At 37.7% G+C, this 20,469-nt stretch overlaps 1 protein-coding gene across 7 annotated transcripts in view; it reads right to left on the bottom strand.

Annotated features, from left to right (window-relative positions):
• LOC121330689 (ELAV-like protein 4) overlaps positions 1-20,469 on the bottom strand; it is a 55,854-nt gene that overhangs the window by 20,165 nt on the left and 15,220 nt on the right. For 3 of the 7 annotated variants that reach the window (XM_041277411.1, XM_041277410.1, XM_041277412.1), the window contains one exon: positions 1,287-1,373. The exons of 1 other annotated variant lie outside the window; for it this stretch is intronic. In XM_041277411.1, coding sequence (XP_041133345.1) covers positions 1,287-1,373 — 87 coding nt within the window. Of the gene's footprint in view, positions 1-1,286; positions 1,374-11,937; positions 12,119-13,160; positions 13,430-20,469 lie in introns of those variants that run through there. 3 more of the 7 variants (XM_041277414.1, XM_041277413.1, XM_041277416.1) reach the window with 3 other exon arrangements.

Below are 20,469 nucleotides of genomic sequence, written 5' to 3'. Positions count from 1 at the left end.
AGAATGGAGACCAGCACCCTTCACATAAAATTACTGATGAAAGACTAATGCACAATCAAGACTTTTACTATCAAACCTTGATAATCCCCTGATTGGAGCTGTAGGGCCCCTTAGGGCTGGTTCATACTTTTGTCACAGATGAATACCATACGTCAGACGCAGACAGCTATAAAAACTGTGCAGCTTCACTCCGACCATGCAGTAAATGATGAAATTATTCAACATTATCCGACCCTATGCGATTTCAGGTCGCAGATGCATGGCTATAAGCTGTATGACTTTCCAAAAAAGATGCTGTGTGTGTGTGTGTGTGTATGTGTATATATATATATATATATATATATATATATATATATATATATATATATATATTATATATATATATATATATATATCACACACACAAAAATGTATTATATCAGGATTTTTCGGACTACAAGTCTTTCTTCAGCTGGATGGATCAAAAGCAGTGCCTTTTCCACCCAGCTGAGAGAAATAAAGAGAGAATGAGAGAAATAAAGCTGCTTTTACATGAATGTATCCTGCTAATTAAATACTCACACATTTCTAAAACCAAAGCTATGGCTGTGTTTGAATATCCTGCAGTGCACAGTACATGCAGCAAGCTCTGTCTACTCAATGGGATGTTTGCCTAGGGTTTCTATACAAACTAACACATAGAGCTCTAATTATGAAAGAAGAATATGCTCTGCCTTCTCAGCATCAATGTGGAATTCCCACCCTCATAACACACTGCAGGCCTTTTATAGGTTGTCATTGGATTGGAAGATGGGAAGCAAAAAAATACATAGAAATATTTGTGTCTTAGAGCTATGTGCTAGCAAGGGCTGGTGCATGACTGCTTGTGCAGCCTCTCCTTGTTCTCAGCATTTCTTTTTTTTTTTTAAACAGCGCAGTTATTTTAACACAATTAGTCCATATTGGACTACAAAGGTGCAGTACATGCTCCCCAACCCCTCGCTATCTTTTTGATATGTTGCGTCACAATAAGTTGTTAACCCCATACAATAATTTTAAATAAAACAATTAAATAAATACTAGGATACACTGTCGTATTCAATTTGGGGTGGGCCACACAATTAATACAACTTAAACAAGCAAACATTGCACCTCTCGTGCTACTTAATGTCAAATGCACATTTATATAAATATTTCTCAGTCAATACATCTATCCAGACAGTCAACTCAGCTTTTGGAACAACCAGAAGTGTCCAATCAGAGGTCATGTGTCGTGTTTAAAATGTAGTTTGCAGTGGTCTCCTTACCATCTTTGGCTGTGTCAGCATCCCTTTCTCTGCCCAGCCCTGCAGCTGTGGGAGTTCCCCCTGACGCCACTGTGTCTCTGTCGAGCCCTGGGAGGGTTCAGGGCACAATTTAACAAGACGATTGAAAGCTACAATCACATTTTTGTTTTTTAACAAAAATATACAATGGGATTACAATAGTCAGTTGGCCACTTTGCAATGCTGATGTGGTGGTGGGAGTGGTGGTGATGGGGACCTAAACAATATTCACGGTAGAGTAACGAAACTGCAGGTGCACTTTTTGGGGACAGAAGATTCTATAGGCATGGGTAATGCAGGTCCCTACAGCTCACACCCTTAAGGGTTACTGCATTGACTGTGCAATATGGATTGTTATACAACATTAAACGTATCAGAATGCAGTATTTTCACAGGGAAGGCAACTCAACACCAGCTGATCTGTTAGCATTATTTGTTTTGTTTCCTCGACAGCAATGCAAAGTGGCCACATTACTTTATAAATCACCCTGCATATACATATACTTTGTTAAGGGATGGGTTGTCATGTAAATCTGTAGTTTGTGCAGGATTGTACACAGCTAATCATTACAGTATTTAATAACAATGTTTTCATTTATACTTATATTTAATTTTGTAAAAGTCAATTTTAGAGGTTTGATGGTTAAGCCGAGCACTAACTAAACAAACTATCATATATCTATCATATACATGGGATCATCTTCCTGAGTTGTAAGCAGACATGACGCAGTTTGCAGCACCCATACAGTACAGTGCCCTGCTGTGGTTCATGTTTATTGCAGCATAACAGATGAAGGTTAAAGTGATACAGAAAATGCACTTTAAAATCAACTATCAATGTTACTACCTTGTGCAGTTATTTCAACATTTGTAGTTTATTTTATTTATTTGTTATCTTTAATAACCATTCAACAGATTTCTATGATTGGAGCGATGTTTAGTTCTAACAGTTACTGTCTCTTTAAATAAGCTGTGAAAAACCTTGAGAAACACAGCTATAAAATAACATGTCCCCCTCATGCACACATCACGCAAACACACACATGCACAAAGTGCAATAACTGATCATGGGAATGCTAGAAATGTTAGTATAGTACAGTATGAATACCTGCAACCTAGTATTCAGAATATTTGCAGGCACACAGTATAACCTTCAATAGTCTTTTATATGTTAATCTGTGTACAGTATGGTTTACGGAAACAGACAAAATGTCATGAATATGAACAAGAATTATTATTAAAGTATAACAAGTGTAGCAAATATGAATTCTCATTTTCGTTTTGCAAACTGATCTAAAAAGACAGCAGCACTTTTAAATAACTAAATACAAAGACATACAGATGGTCAAAAGCTAGGACAGCTGCCACTTCAAACAGGTAAAAATAAACAAAATGGAACAAATGAAACATAGGTAAGAACATCCACAGAAAAAAGAATCCTACTTAACATGCACGTCTATTGTGATTTATTACCCCATGTATTTTCTAAATTAAATGGCAGTGGAGCTGAGCTGAAGTTTAATTTAACACTGGAAGTGACAACAGCAATACAAATGGTTTTTGAAACCTCTAGCCAGAATTCATGGTACATTTGGATGGAAATTACATTTTCTAAATACTGAACCTCTTTTTTGACAGTGTTCAAGGATAATCTGCAGTTGGCTTTCTCAATCCAACAACATTGATTTAGGATTAATTTCTCTCTCTCTCACACATATCTATCTATCGCCTTAAATTAATTCATTCTGCATATTATACAGTATGACCCAGTTGAAATAAAACAGTCAAAAGCAAAACCTATTACATTTAGTGCTGCAACAATACTTGTGTAATTGGTAAAAACAACATCACAGAAGAAGCCCCAACATTTTATTAACATTTTGAATTAAGAAAGGCAGAGGGCGAGGTTTGTGAGGATTATTCACTACAGATGTGTAATACTATATTACACTTTTTTGTTTGTTACCTAATTAAACATGAAAGAATATCCAAATAGCTACATACACTCTACTACTAAAAATAAGCCAAAAGAGAAGAGACCCCCAACATATCAGCCTTACTACTAGTAAATGCTGATAAATTTGTTTGTCTCCCATCATGTTTTTTTTTTAAAGTTGTTGCATGTGAGCATGTCTACCGTTTGAACCCTTTACCAGGTCAAAAGAGGTTTTCTGTTGCATTGATTTTTTTTTTCCTCTCCTTCCATCAAAATGTCCCAGCTTCTCCACATCCTGCAGGTCAGACGGAAGTCTTGGCAATCAATCAAAAATTTAATCTGGCCCAGCACACAGTGCGGCCGTTTCCCCCGCGATCGATAGCCCCCTGCTTCAGTTCAGGAATGGATTGCCACTCTTTGAATAACAAATATTTCGTATGTAAGCAATTTTTCATTTAACTTTTCTGTTTTTTGATTAAGGGCCCCCCCCCCCACTCCTAGGATCAATATTTATTTCTCAGAGCACTTTCTTTTGAATACATGGATATTTCATAGGTCAAGCGGGTCGGAAATGGAGTTGCATTGGGCTAGGTGCCTCTGTAGAAAAGCAGCTGTGCTTTTGGAACAAAAGATTACAGGTCTGAGTTCTTTCAGAGGCTGGAGGGGGCTGGACCTATCCCACCTACGTACCATACCCTGTACGTGCCTCTTTTTAAATATATACTTCACTGTATTTGAGGAACCTGGCCATTTCTGCCAAAAAAACCAAAACAAAAAAACAAACAAACAACTACATCCTAACAGATTAAAAGACAAGGCTCCTCTGGGAAAAAAGCAGGAAGCTCCCTATAGACACTTTCCCTTATCAAGCAAAAGGACATATTTATTTAGAGATTTGCAGACCTTTCAGGCATGAATTTCCTTGTAATCCACTTATAAAATGCAAACAAAAACTTGATGTTAGCAGTGATGCTAGAAGTGGGGATTCTGTAGATGCAGAATCCGGCCTGAACATTATTAATTTTATCCAAAATAATAAATTGTATCGATTGTGGAGAACATAAACTAGGTAGCTCAAAATTAAATAACATGAATACATTTTAAACAATTGCTCCCTTCAATCTCTAAAACAAGCTACTGAATATATTTGTCAATATTTTCATTCTATATATTTGGAACATCCTTTCAGCGCTTATTGCTGTGTTCATTCCAACATTGTCCATTTTCATTTTACCAAGCCTTTTATATATATAATAATAATAATAATAATAATAATAATAATAATAATAATAATATGTTTAAACATACAATATGCCTTAGAGGGTTATCGGGAAATCACCCCTTCCTGAGGCCAAGTTATCTATATTCTGGAATTCAGAATCTTTCACAGAACATTGACCACATCTAAAGTAAATATTCCATGATTTAATCACATCTTTGTCCCTTGAATAAGCAACCAACGCATTAACAAAAGAGAGCTCGCTAATTCTCGAGCACATGGTCAGTGCCCCCTCTCCCCGTATATGGGGAGAAGGCATTCCTGTAAACGAGGTGTTGCTGTGGATCTATTTGGAATTAATTAATTAAAGTAAAAGTGGATTTAAAACCCTAGTCATTACAGAGGAAACTGTGCTGAGTTAAATACACTAGTTCTGCGTAGCATAGCCATCAACAATCATTTATCAGCCAGTCCCTGCAGTGCAGTTTTACATACAATTTACACATCCAATCTTCACTGTTATGCAATTGGCCCTCATTAAGGAAACTTTAATGAGTTATGTAAAAAGAAAAATAAGCAACAACGTTTTGATGAAGTATTTCACTATTCTAGACTACTCTAGTAAACTAATCTTGTGTAGGTTCATATACATTCATTCCCATTAGGCATTCCTTTCCATTATAGGGAAGTGAAATATTGTTTATCGTTCTGTAAAAAGAGGTTGCTTTGATCGACTGTCACCCTGTTGGCATAAAACATAGCTGGATTTTTTTTACAGCATTTCACACCTGGATTTCATCAACCACCTAACAGTCGTTTTCCAGGATTACCCTAAAAGAAAGAAGTGGCTGATCTAGGGGGACGGTCTGGTGCTGTAAATGGCTAAATGGCTCTAAAAAGAAAAGTTGTGGCTTACCCCAGTGGAGTATGGGTTGATCCGGTAGCAGCAGGTCATTATTTAACATATGGTCCACACTTTTAACCCCCCCCCCCCCCCCTCCCCACCCAATAAAATTGTTAACATAAACCATTGTGATGATCCCTTAAAGTGCTCTGTGCTTATTTACCCACACTTTAATGACTATATTGTTCACTCCATTGAACTGCATTCTTTAGTGAAGTATAAAACTAAGTACAAGGACATCTGCTCTTTTAAAGCCATCTGTATCTTATATTACATCGCAGGTAGCCTTGCTCTGTATCAGTTCAGATAAATAAAAAACACCATTGTATTCTCCTTCAGTCCAGTGTTTTCATTGCGTAGCTGCTGCCATCACAGTCCCTTGCTTGTCTCCAAATAACCCTTAACTAGTACGAGTAAAATCGAGGCACTCGCTGGCTTCTCACCAAGAGTCCAGCCCCCCTACTGGGACGCCACTTTGAGTACGCCAGAGTGCAGAAGGTCACCACGCGAAGGCAAAGCAGCAAAACACATTAGTCATTACTACCCGCTACTGTGATGCAGACAGCACATCATTGTTTATACCCATTAGCTAATTACTAGCATTGCTAGACTTATGCTAGTATTTAATCATTGTGAAAAGTATTTCATTTTTCAGGTCAGATAACTCCAAGTCATTGTTTCCTCATTTGTGTGACATTACTGTTAATTCTTTGCATGGCTTTGTCAGTGTTTTTTTTTTTTTTCATCTAAAAAGCAAAGCTTGAAATAATTCTCTAGGCATTCATTAAGAGAGGCTCTAGAACTTCCACTCTGAAAAATTGGCCTTTGCTTTAGGAACAGCTTAAAACTCACTACCTTATATTTTCTTGTAAATAAGCATTTTCTGTTTTGAGTTTTATCTTGTGCTTTTCTGGATTAAATATTTAATTCACTTGGCGTTTGGTTTTTAGGAACTCTGTTTAAAGCCAAAGCTTTAATGACTGTTACTTATGCGTTTAATTGGCTTCCTGTATTCTCTTCATTTTAAGCTTTTTAATTCCGACAATGCATTGCTTACATACACATAAGAAGGTTTTATTCTAAACCTTTTTGGTGCATACAAAATTTCACATAAAGGTAATAAACTGTGGTTAGTATGTGGTTTTTTTTTTTTTACTTAGTGTTAACTTACTTCTATATTATCATTTGCTTTTATCATTTTGATTGTAGTTCGTACAGGGAAATGCTTGTAGTAGTGTCTTTGTTATTTACTCAATATTTGATGTTTTGTGGCCCCATAAATGCAGAATATTGACACTGCAGAGATAAAATGCAAAAGAGATGCGATTTCAAGGTATGCTTCCTGTCTCCTGCGATCTCTTTGAAAACGAGATGGTACATCTCAGAGGGTAAGTCCTGGACAGTGAAAGTTTTGAATAAACTAATAACGACCACTATAGTATAGTCAGCATGTGTTTAAGCTAGAACCGCCACTATCGAAATATAAAATAAACATATTGCATAGACACTACACTACCCTTACCAGAAACAGCAAGTGAATATTGACAATATTGTTTTTTAACAAAGCACTGTACTGGAATATGGTAACTTTCTACTGCATAGCTCTGAGGCTACAGGTACTCGGAGGTAATAAATCACAGAATTTCAGTGAGTACTGTAGCAATCTGGTAAAAAATAAAATACTTCTCACAAATCAATGCGACACCACAAGGTGTCACATTATAATTAGAAACCACCTCCATTACCAATACGACCATAGTGCAGTGCATTTGATGGTACGCTAGAGTACATGGGTACACTTTCAGGGGCTGTCAGGCTTCTGCACATGTACAAAGAGGTTGGAGGTCAGGTTTTAAAATGTACACACTTTATAGGTGTAAACTGTGTAATTAAGCTAACAGTAACACATGGGTGGGCTCACACTGCTGTGTAACCAAGATCACAGTAATACCTGGGTGGGCTCAGACTTGTTGTGGAGTTGGAGACTTTCCACCACTGTCAGAAATGGCAAAATGCAGTTGTGAAGTTTACGATCAGGATCAGGGATGTTATAGATTTGGATTTGGTATCAGCAGACAGAGGTGCAATGCTGTGAGAAGCCCAATCGAGAGAACTCAGCTCTCTGCTGATTTACTAAAACCAAGACTGACTACTGGTAATACATTATTTTTTAGGTTGTCTGTCGCAGTAAAATGATGGACATACTAAAATGGGATTTCTCACATTTAAATTAAAACGGAAACAGCACACGCATTATGAATGGTTCTAAAAGGTTTGAGCGTTTGTGCTAAAGAAGTGAAATGGCCAACATAATCCGCATTGACATGTGGACTATTCCTGCAGCTCATTTGCTTGGAATATACTAACTCTTTCAATGTGTCTTCCTTCCGGTTGGATGGGTCTGACTGTAATTGGGAGGTCAATAAAAGTGGTCTTGGGTTCTCTGACTGGTTGTGATGCCTGGAAGAGTGTATAAGGCAGCTTCCCACTGCTGCAGCCATGTGGCTTTTGGTGTGGGCGCAAGGTGGCAATACTGTGCAAGTTCTGAAAGTCCCTGATTTTTAAGACTGCAAAAAGAGTTGAATTGCTGGTTACTGGTTTTGGTGTGGGCGCAAGGTGGCATCGGCAGAACCTGTTTCCACTAGCCTGTTCAAACTACCCTCTGCTTCACATTTTATATCCATTGAACAACTCAAGCTGTCTAAATTGTCACCTATGAGCTACAGAACAGGACTAGAACCAATGTCAGTATTCTTGCAAAGCAGCAGTGTGGCTGTCACTGAGATCCACCCAAATCCACTTACATGCACATTCAACACAGAGCTACTGTACTTAAACCTACCGCTTACTTTACTGTACTCCTGCATACCTAGCAGAGGAGTTCCTTTAAATAGCATTACTTTTAGCTTTTCAGCCAAGTACTGTGATATTACATCCTGCCTTATAGCAAATGCTGTGTGGTTTGGTGGTTAAAGAAAAGGGGCTTGTAACCAGCAGGTCCCGGGTTCAAATCCCAGCTCAGCCACAGACTCACTGTGTGACCCTGAGCAAGTCACTTAACCTCCTTGTGCTCCGTCTTTCAGGTGAGACGTTGTTGTAAGTGACTCTGCAGTTGATGGATAGATCACACACCCTAGTCTCTTTATAAGTCGCCTTGGATAAAGGCACCTGCTAAATAAACAAATAATAATAATGCATTTTTAAATCCAGCAAAACAAATATCTAACTCAGAAAGTCACTTACATTAATATTTATTTTACTGTACTACAAACAGCACATTTCTAAAACATTAACATATTAAGGTACTAATATGTCTTCAAAAATAGCTGCAACCCAGGCATTTGAAGCAGTACATTAAAATGACCTTGAAGTGTCCTTCAATTTTTATTTAAAATCACAAATGTTGGACGGTATTGCTTACAGTATTTTTTTTTAAACACAAGATTTAAAAGGATTCCTAACAATGCTGCCCTCCTTTCTTTCAATGTAAAACAAAGACGAGCTGCAATCTCAGTGGGGTAACCTTTTTTCAGAGATTTCAGAGGCAACCTTTCGAGACTCCTTTCCTGCCAATCTACTGTATGCTTTAGCTTTTTTATACTCTCCACAGCAGTAACTGTGAACAACAAAGTCATAACCTCTGCCTATACTAACTTCAATTTCCTAAGATTATCAGCCAATTATCTTCATGACACGCTCTGAATTTCAAACAATGCATCGAAACCCTCACGAATGCGTGCCTGTCCTAATGTTTAATAACTCCCACCCACTGACAGAACAATATGTTGCTGTTTTTTCCCCCCTAGATTCCCAAGTTTTTCCACAACCCATGGGAACCCTGGCTCATGTACGCTAAAACATGCACAGACATGGGCATACATAAATGCAAATCAATTTCTGTATTCATTTATTTTTTTAGCCTTTAAAAAGGAAGGTGAATATTTTGATTTCTTAAGCTTCCTGTCCATCCAAAAATCTGCCACTATGAAAGACATAAAATTGTGCCTTACCCTTTACAGGGACTCTAACAATCAAAACCCCCATCGTGAAGGTACAAACCGCACACATCTTGTCTGCATAAACTGAGCAAAAAAAATCTCATGCATCTAATATGGCAATATAGAGTCTTCACACACATCACATTTAGTGTTAGAAATCCGATCTGCATCAAATCAACAGCTTGCCTCATCTATAAGAAATGTACAGTACTGCTTGTGAAGCTACCTGTACAAGAAAAATACTAAACTAAGAAAAAAAAATTCCTTTATTCGATATCTTGCTAAATACTATTTCTGTGAGTGTTTATGTATTGTTGCATTGTTTCCCATATACATCTGTCATCCTTCTAATGGAAAATGTTGTTTTCTGATTTTAAAAATACCTTTGGCTGATATAGATCAAATTCAGATCATTCATCTTTTGTAAGAAAACAAATTTAAATAGAAACCTGTTTCGCTTCATGTTCTGGAGACATTCAGTGCAAAGATGCCCGTAAAGAAGAAAGAGGTGCATGAATAAAACGACAGAATCCATTTCTTAACAAACTGCTCCTGCAAAGGTTAGAGGGGCCAGTGTAACAAGATATCTGCTGAGTCACTTTACAGAGTATGACTAAATTAGTGTTTCCCTGACCAAAATCTGTAGATTTATTTTTCGTATGTTAATTTTATTGTCATAAATACGATCATGTATGCTTAGACAAAAAGGCTCTTTATAAAACTAACATAAAAGGTAAAAAAAAAAAAGTAATAATAAAACCTCATAAAACAAACACCTAATTTACAACACAAAACCATAGTCAGTAGCTAACCTATGTTCTATGCCAATTACATCAATCAAGAAAATCCCCTCAAATGAGTGAAAAATGATTGCCATTGAAAACCTGGTCCTGAAGGCTCTTCTCTTCCCACCACAGACTACCAGAGCCGCAGGTCCAACACAGCAGGCTCAGCAGTAAACTTCAGCAGCTGCACTATATTTTGTCTTTCGTTGTCAATCTGTTTTCTGGCTCCCCGTCATTTATTTAGCATTATGTACATCAGCATCCACCTATCTGTATATAAATCTGGATCATCCCTATTTCCACGCTATGCTGTATAATTAGTGTAAAAAGGCAGAAGCTCGAAATGAAGTGGTAAATATAGGGGATTATTAGTTACCATAATAAGTGATGTATCTAAAAATATTAAATTATAGAACGATTATAAAAATAAAACAACAATTACAAGATCTCAATAATCACTTTTTGGATTATCAAAGATTTTCCATAATATGTAAAACGTAATTATTAAAGACGTGTCTGAAAACATGCGTCTGCCTGTCATCCCCGTTGAGAGAAATACAATCGGACTGCTTTCCTGGCCCGAGTGCTTTGCAGGAGGATGCTGAGCGAGAGACAGTTCTTGCCGGCTAATGCATTCCCAACTCCTGGCAACATGACGAGCCGACTGACTATTGCCAGCCTGGACTTCTTTACACCTTTTATTAAGCAGAAATATAAACAAACTGCTTATCCAGCCCTTTTACCCCCGCTGTAGACAACATGCATTGCCATCTCTGAGCCATGTCTGATTATTCTACAGCTTGCAAACGTGGCTTCTGGGGAGTCTTTACATGCTGTAAACACAGATCTTAATTGCTGGGGAAGGGCGCTTTTATGGAAACGCTGTCTTAGCATGGTTATGGTTAACTATATTGAAGCCCATCCACCCTACAAGAGTCCTCAGTCAGAATGCATACTTGACAATGTAATTTCTCTGGAGTTTTTCAAGAGAACAGATTCCCATCTAGCTGAAAACGCTACTCTGCCAGCACGGCCTCAGCTTTATTAAACTACAATACAAAAATAAAATTAAGGTCAACAGTGAGCATGGATCGCTTCTAAAAAAAGAAACAGTATATAGTAAAAGCACATAGAGCTCACTGAACAAAAGCTTCCCTTAAATCAAGGAATCGGGGCTGGAGTACCCATTACTACTAGATGTTGAGATTGCAAACCATTTTACCAAAGAGAGGTATTAATCAAAGCACAGTGATCACAATTTTTTGTTTTTCATCAAGTACAAAATCAGCTTCATTCTTTCAACATCCAAGTACCAGCTTACCTTCATTTACCTGTCTGCGTTTGTAAACGCTAACCCACAACTTTACAACTATACGTTACATAAAACTAAAAAGCCTTTTCTACAAATGTGCATATTTATACAATGGACACAAAATGTATGTATCGATCTACTTTGCATACCCACATCAAATCTCTGCTAAGCTAATCTGATCTTTAACAAAGAGAAGTACTGACAAAAGGTACATCTGTTTAAATACTGTATATCACAGCGGATTAATAATTGTAGCTTTTAGGGATGGTGTCCGTCCCAGACTTAATTACCTGCCCCCCCTGCTTAACTCAGTATCTGCCAATACAGAGTCCCAATTAATCACACTCACACACACACACACACACACACACACACACACACACACACACACACATTTTTAAAGAATAAAAAAGCAAGTAGAGTGCAGCAGCAAGCAGGCAGGCACAATAAAGGGCAGACCAACGCCTAAACCTCCTTACCATTTGAAACCCATTCCACTCCATTTGTAAACCGGCAACAGATTTGTATTTATTTTGTTCCCCCCTGAGCGAATCCCCCCTGGAGCCCTCAGTATATCAGAGACAGAAGACGTTTTCTAAAAGCAGGCATTCTTCTTTCCAGAGCTGTTGAACGACAATGCAAGGCATCGGCATGAGCACTGCGCTGCAAGCCACTCCAGTCTCCTCCTCCTCCTCCCCTGTGAGGTCAGCGCTGCCCACTCTCTGGAACTGCAATCTGCAGCGCTTTCACTGGCTCCCGCATCCACCCCTCTCTCTTTAAATTAACACGTTCACTCTATCAGGCACACAGATACCACTCGCACAAGCTTTGGGGTAGGGAGCAAGGAGCAATTACTGCTGGTATTACGAGTGGATAGACTGATAGACAGATAGACCAGGAGAGTGAGTACGGATGTGACTGTGTGTGTGCACAAATGTGCTGGATTTTTTTTTCCGTAAGGCATAATAATACAGCAGATCTATTAGTTTTAATTTTTTTTTTCTTACAACAGACTTGCCTTTTTACTCTCATTTGGCACACAGATAGATAAAGACATGAATGCTTGCACACAGAGACTGGTTTCATTATTTTGTAATCAACTGGGTATTTTACTTATCAGTAGTAAAAAAACAGCAAAATCTACAAAAGATAAAATATTAAACTGCATATTTAAAATCATTCTACACAGTGCACTAATACAAGAGAGATATACCTGCATAATATACAAGCAAGAACTAAAATGAACCTTTCTGCTCTTTGCACAAAAGTGTGTATCCATCCCCGCTTCAGCATGCACATTGCTATATTCGTTTACATCCATCACTTGTACAGACACTAAAGAAATGCATTCACGCTCACACAGACCCACAATGCAAGAACAGCTATCTCAAGGCGCTTTGCAGTAATGAACAGATATCATTTGAGGATCATTTTTCTGGCTGCTACACATAAGCATATAAACATTTACATGTACATAGCCTTTTCCACTCAGTTCTTAAATGTTACGCAGTGCAATAAAAAATAAAAAAAATAAAAAAAACACATACATACATTTTAGAAAAGGGGGAAAAAGCCAGATACAAAACAAACAAAGCAGAAGATTTTATACAAAAAACTTTTTTTTTTAAACGCATAAAAAAAGATCAAATGCAGACGATTTTTAAAAACATATTTTAAACCAGTACTATAAACAAATACTTACCATGACCATTCTTCTTGAAATTTTTATTTAAAATTAGGTGGTTCAAAATGTTCTCTTTAAAAAAAGAATGTCACTCCTTTTAGAGTCAGATCCAAGGGGAATGCACAAGAGAGGAGAGGCAAGAGAGCGTGTGCATGTGTGTGTGCTGGTCGGAGGTTGAGCAGTGGGTGGTAGCAAAAGCCTTCCTTACGTTATTCGGGCTGCAAGAAAGAAAGGGTGGTGGGGAAAATAAAAAAAAGACACAGACGCCAATGAAACTGACTGCCAGCATCTCCTTTTTACTCCCATTTATGGGACCATCTGTTTCCCTTGTGTAGAACCTGATTGGCTTGCTTGAAAAGAGGAGGGGGACTGTGTGTGTGTGTGAGAGAGAGAGAGAGCAAGAGAGAGAGAAGGGGGATGCTGATGGGGTATCTAAACATCAGGTGCTATTGAAATTAGCTGCTGCCAGATTGACAGTGATATTAATTCTGTGACCTTTCCTTCCTACAGCAACAGAGAGCTTCCAGCTTTAACCATTGTGGGCCCTTTTTGTGGGAATAACTGGCATGAACACTATCTACAAACATTCAGTGCCACATCTGAGTTTAGCCTTTACAGCTACAGTAAGCACTTCATTGTGCACCTCATTTCATTTTATAAAAAAATACCAGTGTAGGAGGTTAATAACACTACATTATTTTAACAAAAATACTGCTTAAAATCCTATAATAGTTTTTATTATGCAATAGGTTTCCATTTAGTATAGTTATAGTATCCCTTATTCATTTGATTTTGTGCTTGTTGTCCAGCCAGCTGGACATTGACTTTTCTCCAGCAGTTGCAATGAAAATTACCTTCAAACGATTAAGTTGAGTTTGTTTTGGTTTAATACTAACAATTTTATTTCTGCTGTTTTGGACTCAACCACAGATAGTATGAGTGTATCTCTGCCTATGCTTGTGTTTTATTACAAAATCTATTACACACACAGTATATACACACTGTACACTGAGCACAAACAAAAACTCAAGTCCTGTCTGTATTCCCCAGTCTACTGCTGTCTGTGCGAGGTGTCACAGCTGAGCCACGCTTTGCTATTATATTTTTCCGCCTGCCCCCAAACCCCAGGATGCTTCTCCCTGTCTGATCCAGGCGCTTTAAACCACATCACTCCTGATGGCTGCATTCGAGGTGCATCAATAATTAACAAGGAGCCTCTGGGCTCTCCAAAGTGACAAAATCCATTTCAGATCTTCGGGGGGAAATTACAAATCTCCACCACCTTCAGCGTGGATTCATCACAGGCTTCCTTTGCTCCCAATTTAGTTTCACATTCATAATCCCAGACATATTTTCTAAATATTTTTCAAAAGGGCTGTCATATCAGCTTAGGCACACTCCTCCTTTGGCCTGTTTTCAACTTTGTAATTTAAAAAACCAAATCCTTCAGACTACAGCAAAAAATACATCTTTTGAAAAGTTGACTACCAAGTTTCCAAATAGATTAATATCAAATCAATGGCAGGCTAAAAAAAACAAGTGCAACCACAAGCATTACTTGGTGGAGATAAAGAAATACAAAAAAAGTACAGTATCCTATCAGAATTACTGAGATGTATTCATTTCTGTTTGCATCAACTGCAAAATGATGAGTGATGATATACAATATTTTTTTTACATAATGTAGTAGTGAGTGAAAGAGATCTCAGAGGCTTTGATATGCTCTTCAAGCTTTGAAATCTAGCCTTGACAATTTGACTGGCAGAAAACAACCACCCAAATGTTGACTGATGCAAGGGTCCAAACACATTAGCTATTGCTTGCATTTGCGCTTATGTTGATGTACAGTGTAACTGATGGGATTGTACAGTAGATATGCATGGATAAGTTGTATGGATCCAAAGGATCTACTATAATTTTTACAAGCACAAGCCCATGCTCATATTTGCAAAAGAACATGGTAATTAGTTCCAAGGGGACACGGAGAGAGAGGGAGTGTGAAAGGCTCACACAACACAGGGTGTGTTCTAGGCAGACAGGGTACCTCATCAGTAATGCACTGATTCTCCAGCCATGTTTTGCCTGATCCTGTGCGTTTCTTAGCTCTCCAGCACCCTATTTCTAATGAGACCTTACCAAAAGATTTTCAGTGGCAATGCAAGAGTTCTGGACTGAAGGGGAATAGTAGCACAAGGGAAGTTACAATGTTATGAGCCGCTGTTAAAACATATTTTGGCTTAATAATGGATTAACAAATAGTATACCCTCATATAATCTTAGAAGAACCAGTGTGTTTCCATATCGGGGCCAATGTATCGCCACTGTTACTGATGCGGTTGTCTACTATTGTTTTGCTAGGGTTTCCTTCAGTTAATATGCTTGATATGAATGCAAAATGTGGAAATATAGACACAATGTAATATAAATGTACTGCTTTTGTTGTCACACATTAAATCACTGTAATACACTGTGCAGAAAAAAATGAATACTGAGAACTTGTGTAATATTCTATTAACCTTAACTCAAGTTCCGCCAACTCAGGTTTAACGAGCGCTTGTGGAAAATATAATAAAACACTCCATCTTCTCCTCTCCAGCACTATTAATCTGCCCCTGCATACACCCCCAGCTCTATATACCTGATATCTACACATTTATGAACACTTAAACACTCCATTCCCTGCTCTCTAGACCAGTTACCCTGCACTTTTTGAAGAACAACAGTAACCCCCTTCATTCTCAGCTCTCTAGCACCACTGCCTCCCTGCACCTCAATTCCAACCAAACAAGCAAAAATGAATAAACAAAAAAAAAAAATACAATCTCCAATCTATGTAGCAGTAGGGGAATGTATATACATTAGGTTTAATGTCAAATAATACAGAGCAAAAACTCCTTCTATACTAGTTGGCGGTGCATGTCAACAGATAACATGGAGCGAAACATCTTCTCCTCCTGTTGTGTTGTGCTGAAGACAATTAATACAGATTACCATTGCGAACGTATTGCTTGTTATCTGCTCTAAAAACAAAATCCACACAAATTTCAATTTACAGTAATCGGGCTGAAACAAACTGTTTTGCTGCAAAAAAAAAAAAAGTTAAGAACCTAGTCTATATAGAGCAAATAATTAACACAAGTGAATGGTCCCATTTTCACATATTGAACACAAGAGGGGCTGTATTGTACTGGTCCAACTGGTAGATCCAAATGCAATCATAGTTCACATCCTTTAAAACGGCTATTTTTTAATGACACAGTATTTACCCTTTTAAACGTTTACCCCAGTATATGTTCATGGTACACTTTACTATGCTTTTACCATACATTAACCATGTTTTTGCTGTACGATCCCTATCGTGCTTAATGATTCTGTGCTTTTTCATGATTTCGCTATGCTTTTATTGTACTATATTATTTGCTGAGAGATGATCTCAATAAATATTAAAGAGATAAACAGAAACAAGGTACATATTCACTGGAGACACAATCACGGTATGGGCCTATATATGCATATCCCACAACAACGCAATAAATAAACAAACAGTTTATTTGATGAACTAAACCCCTTCATTCTCGGATCTCTGGCACCACTGCTTCCATGAACCTATATTTCAAACAAACCAGGCTTTGTAGCATTGATTATGGGGCCTGTATTATAGGGCACCGTGTATTATCTAAGTGGATATGACTCGTACACAGACTCTCACCAGTCCTGTTGATTTAGGTTTGTTTGTTTTGAAGGGAATTCCATGGCTCAAGTACGTGACTATTTTGTGATATCACTTCCAGTCTTCGCGGCTGAAAGGAATTCCGAAAGAGGTTTACGGTATTTTTTTTTTTTTTTCTTTTTTTACACAGTTGGTGTAATCGTACTGAGAATTATGTAGAGTGGACACTCCAGCATGTGGAACTCCCTCTCTGATTGTCTGAAGCTCCTCAGCAGTCTAGAATAGATGTTTCTGCCTGAAATACAATACAATGCAATTCTATCTGTTTTATTATAGGCTGTAATAGATCATTTGTACATGGGCTGCATAACACAGATAGAACACAGATATGCAAGGTACAGTACTTAACATATTCTACCACATGGTTTAATTTAATCTCTGTGGTATTCCATCTTTTTCAAATCATACAACCAGGTAGAAGACACACAATGCAGTGTCAAAATCAGAAGTTTGGCAGAAACTGAAACAGTAAACTTGGGTCAGAGATCAACCTAGTTTACACCAGTGTGGTTGAAATGCTATATTATCATACGCTACAGTTTGAGTCTTATTCTTAATTAGACCACAATAGAGATATTCCATTGCTATAGCGACAGGTGAGATTTAAGGAAGGAAAGAATACCAATGGTTTGTTGCACAGTACAGTACGCTATGAGGTAAGCAACATGTGTATTGTAGTGTATTTACAGTATCACTCCACTAAAGAACAATACTCTAAATACATGTTTGCCTTTGATTTAAGGGTTCAGATACATTCCATCATTTCTCCCATTGCTTCTGCTCTCGAGCACTGACGGCAGACTGTGATAGATGGCTGCTTATACACTGTTCTCTTTTTAAGGCTCTTTGTTATAAGTGCCTTTGAATGAATGCACAGTTCATCCCTGATTATGGAAGCCAGATGGCACTAACATTATTGTACTGCTTATACTCACCAAAGCCTGGCAATTTGAGGCAGAGAAGCTAGTTAATTATTCTGAACTCTACACTGCTTAGTCAACGGGCTTGTTTTAAATCACACATTAGTGATCTGAAATTCTGATCTGAATTGTACATGTCACGCAGTTGCTGACATAGGCTAGTTTAAAGCTGAATTTAAATACAAATACAAGCTTTGTAATAAAAAAGAATACATGCAATATCACATCGGCATCTGCGTATCTTGGTGCAGTAGTGCCTATCTTAACTTCATTGGTATTGTATAATATATATTATATATAGATATATATGTACCCTATATATATATATATATATATATATACCTTGTAATGTCAGATTATAAGAACTATTTCAAGTAGGCCATTTATACGATCCAGTCTGATGACTAACATTTGACATTTTATTTTTGTGTTTTGAAGCAGTTTGTTATGCTGTTTTTCTTATTTATTTTAAAATTTTAGTACCTTCAATAATGTGCCCATTGCTAAATTCAACTTAGTTTTTTGTAGTGAGAGAGTGCCTGGTTGCCTTGCTTTATCTTTTCATGCTGTTAAACTGCCAGGCACTGTACTCTGTACTAATTGTATTCCTGCTGTATAAAATAAAATCCACAGGATGCTCCAAGCACTTTCTAAACAAAAATCAAACTCCTGGTCAAATATGCATGTCGTAGTCTGGTGGAGAAATTATGTAATACTTCAGTTTACATACTAGACAGGCTCACTGCATACACATTCATTGCTTCGACGATGGGGAGATGAAACCAAATCAAATTCACACTGTACAACCAATAGAAAAGGGCAAAATCTCACCAGTATTTAATACAAACACCATACTCCAGTAAATTATCTTTTATTATAAATATAGTGAGCGACAGTATGCCCTGGCTCTTTCCCATTGTTCTCTCTTGATTATTTAATTAGCACATCAATGGACAGCTTAAAAACAGGAACAGGAGGAATTTAAACACACACTCTAGCCATTCTCTTTGGGGCGTGGTCGACAAGAAAACATAAACTTTTCCACAAGTATACTCTGTGAATCTGAAAATAAGTTGCTGTTTGTTATTGTAATTTTTAATTTGTTTATTGTTAATTTCATGCCTCTGGGTTTTTTTTTTTTTTTTTCACGTCTGTGCTGAACTGAAGCAAAGGGCAAAAAGGGAGAGTTTTGTTTACAAATGAACCAGAAGCCGGTAAGCATCTTCTGATTATTTTTATGGTAAAAGTTTTAAGATGAATTATTACAAATACCATGCTGGATATAATGTTTTTCATTAAATAGTAAGTTATGCTTTCTCTGTCCACTTTCTCATAACATCTACCTACAGCAGGTGTCAGATTTTCTTTGGATCTACTAAAATCACTGTTACCAAACATTTCAATACAGCAGCCTAACACACTTGGCTAGAATAACTATGCATTTGCTTGACTGAAGTGAACTTAAAATAAATATAACTCCTTGTGGCAGGGCAAAAGCCTTGCAAGTGTAACTGTATTGTGTATATGTATAGTTTAAAAAAATATTGAATGCAAGTGTGTACTAGATAAGGCAGGGTTTTGGAGTTGTAAATAAAGTTGAAAAGTTTTGAATTTAAGTTTGGCAGGGATGGGGTTAAATCCAACTCTGCCAAATCCATGTGTGGAATGTGGCTGGGGGTTAATTGACTAATTGATCAATTAAGTCCAGCCACATGGTATAAAAAAGGAGCTGAAAAGCCAATTCTTTTGTTCTAGTTCCAGAAAGTGTGTAGCCTTGCCACTGCGTGGATAGCCAGGGTGAGTAAATTGTGTAGGAATTAATTTAGGGGCTTTTGATCCCACAACAGTTTATTTTAATGTGTCACAGAGTAAAAGCTTTTGTTTTAGTGGTTTTCTCACTCTATTTTGTTTTGCATTATTTTGATTACGCTCGGTCTGTATGTCCTCTTGCACTAGGACTATTACTGCTGGTACCATAGTGGTGGCCACCTGTCACTGCAACTTTGTTTGAATAAACCTGGGTGCCTGAGTGGCTGTCATCTGCATCCCTCCATCTCTCTCATCATTCAGCGGACACCCACAACAAAGGTAGCAGGTACAAAGGCCCCCTGTTATACTCTTGCATACACCTAGTATCTTGCTAGTGCAAGGTTATGAACATAAGATATATACAGAAAGCTATAGTTTTATTCCAGAATGTGTGATGGATTGTTTGAAGTTCAAGTAGATGAAAGGCAGACACTATATAAAAGAACATCAACATCCTTCTTTTGTTACAATTTTTAGATCTGCAGCTTTTGAGTTTAGTTTGTTTAGGAGTCTGCTTCTGATGGTAAAGATTAAGTCTGTGCTCCGCAAAGCACAAGTTACTCCCCCATCTTTTCAGAGGTTAATAAGAGGTTACCTTAACTCTCCTCCGCCAGGGAATTCACACTCCAGCTCACACTTCCTAATACAGGAAGGACATCTGTAATCGTTCCCCTACAGCAAAGCTCTCCCCGATCGCAGCCAAAAAGTCACACTGCTCATGGAAATGCATCTGAGACAGCCTGGACTGCAGGTCCAACGGACCAACATTATGATTGAATGACGGCGAGTAATGCTCCTGTTGCTGTACTGATGAAGTAGCACTAGAAAATCTTTTCTGAAAGAAGAGTACTGTATCTGTATTAAGGAT

The sequence above is a fragment of the Polyodon spathula genome, chromosome 18, assembly GCF_017654505.1.
Source record: "Polyodon spathula isolate WHYD16114869_AA chromosome 18, ASM1765450v1, whole genome shotgun sequence".
NCBI classification, from domain to species: Eukaryota; Metazoa; Chordata; class Actinopteri; order Acipenseriformes; family Polyodontidae; genus Polyodon; species Polyodon spathula.
This window is presented reverse-complemented; position numbering and strand designations above follow the sequence as displayed.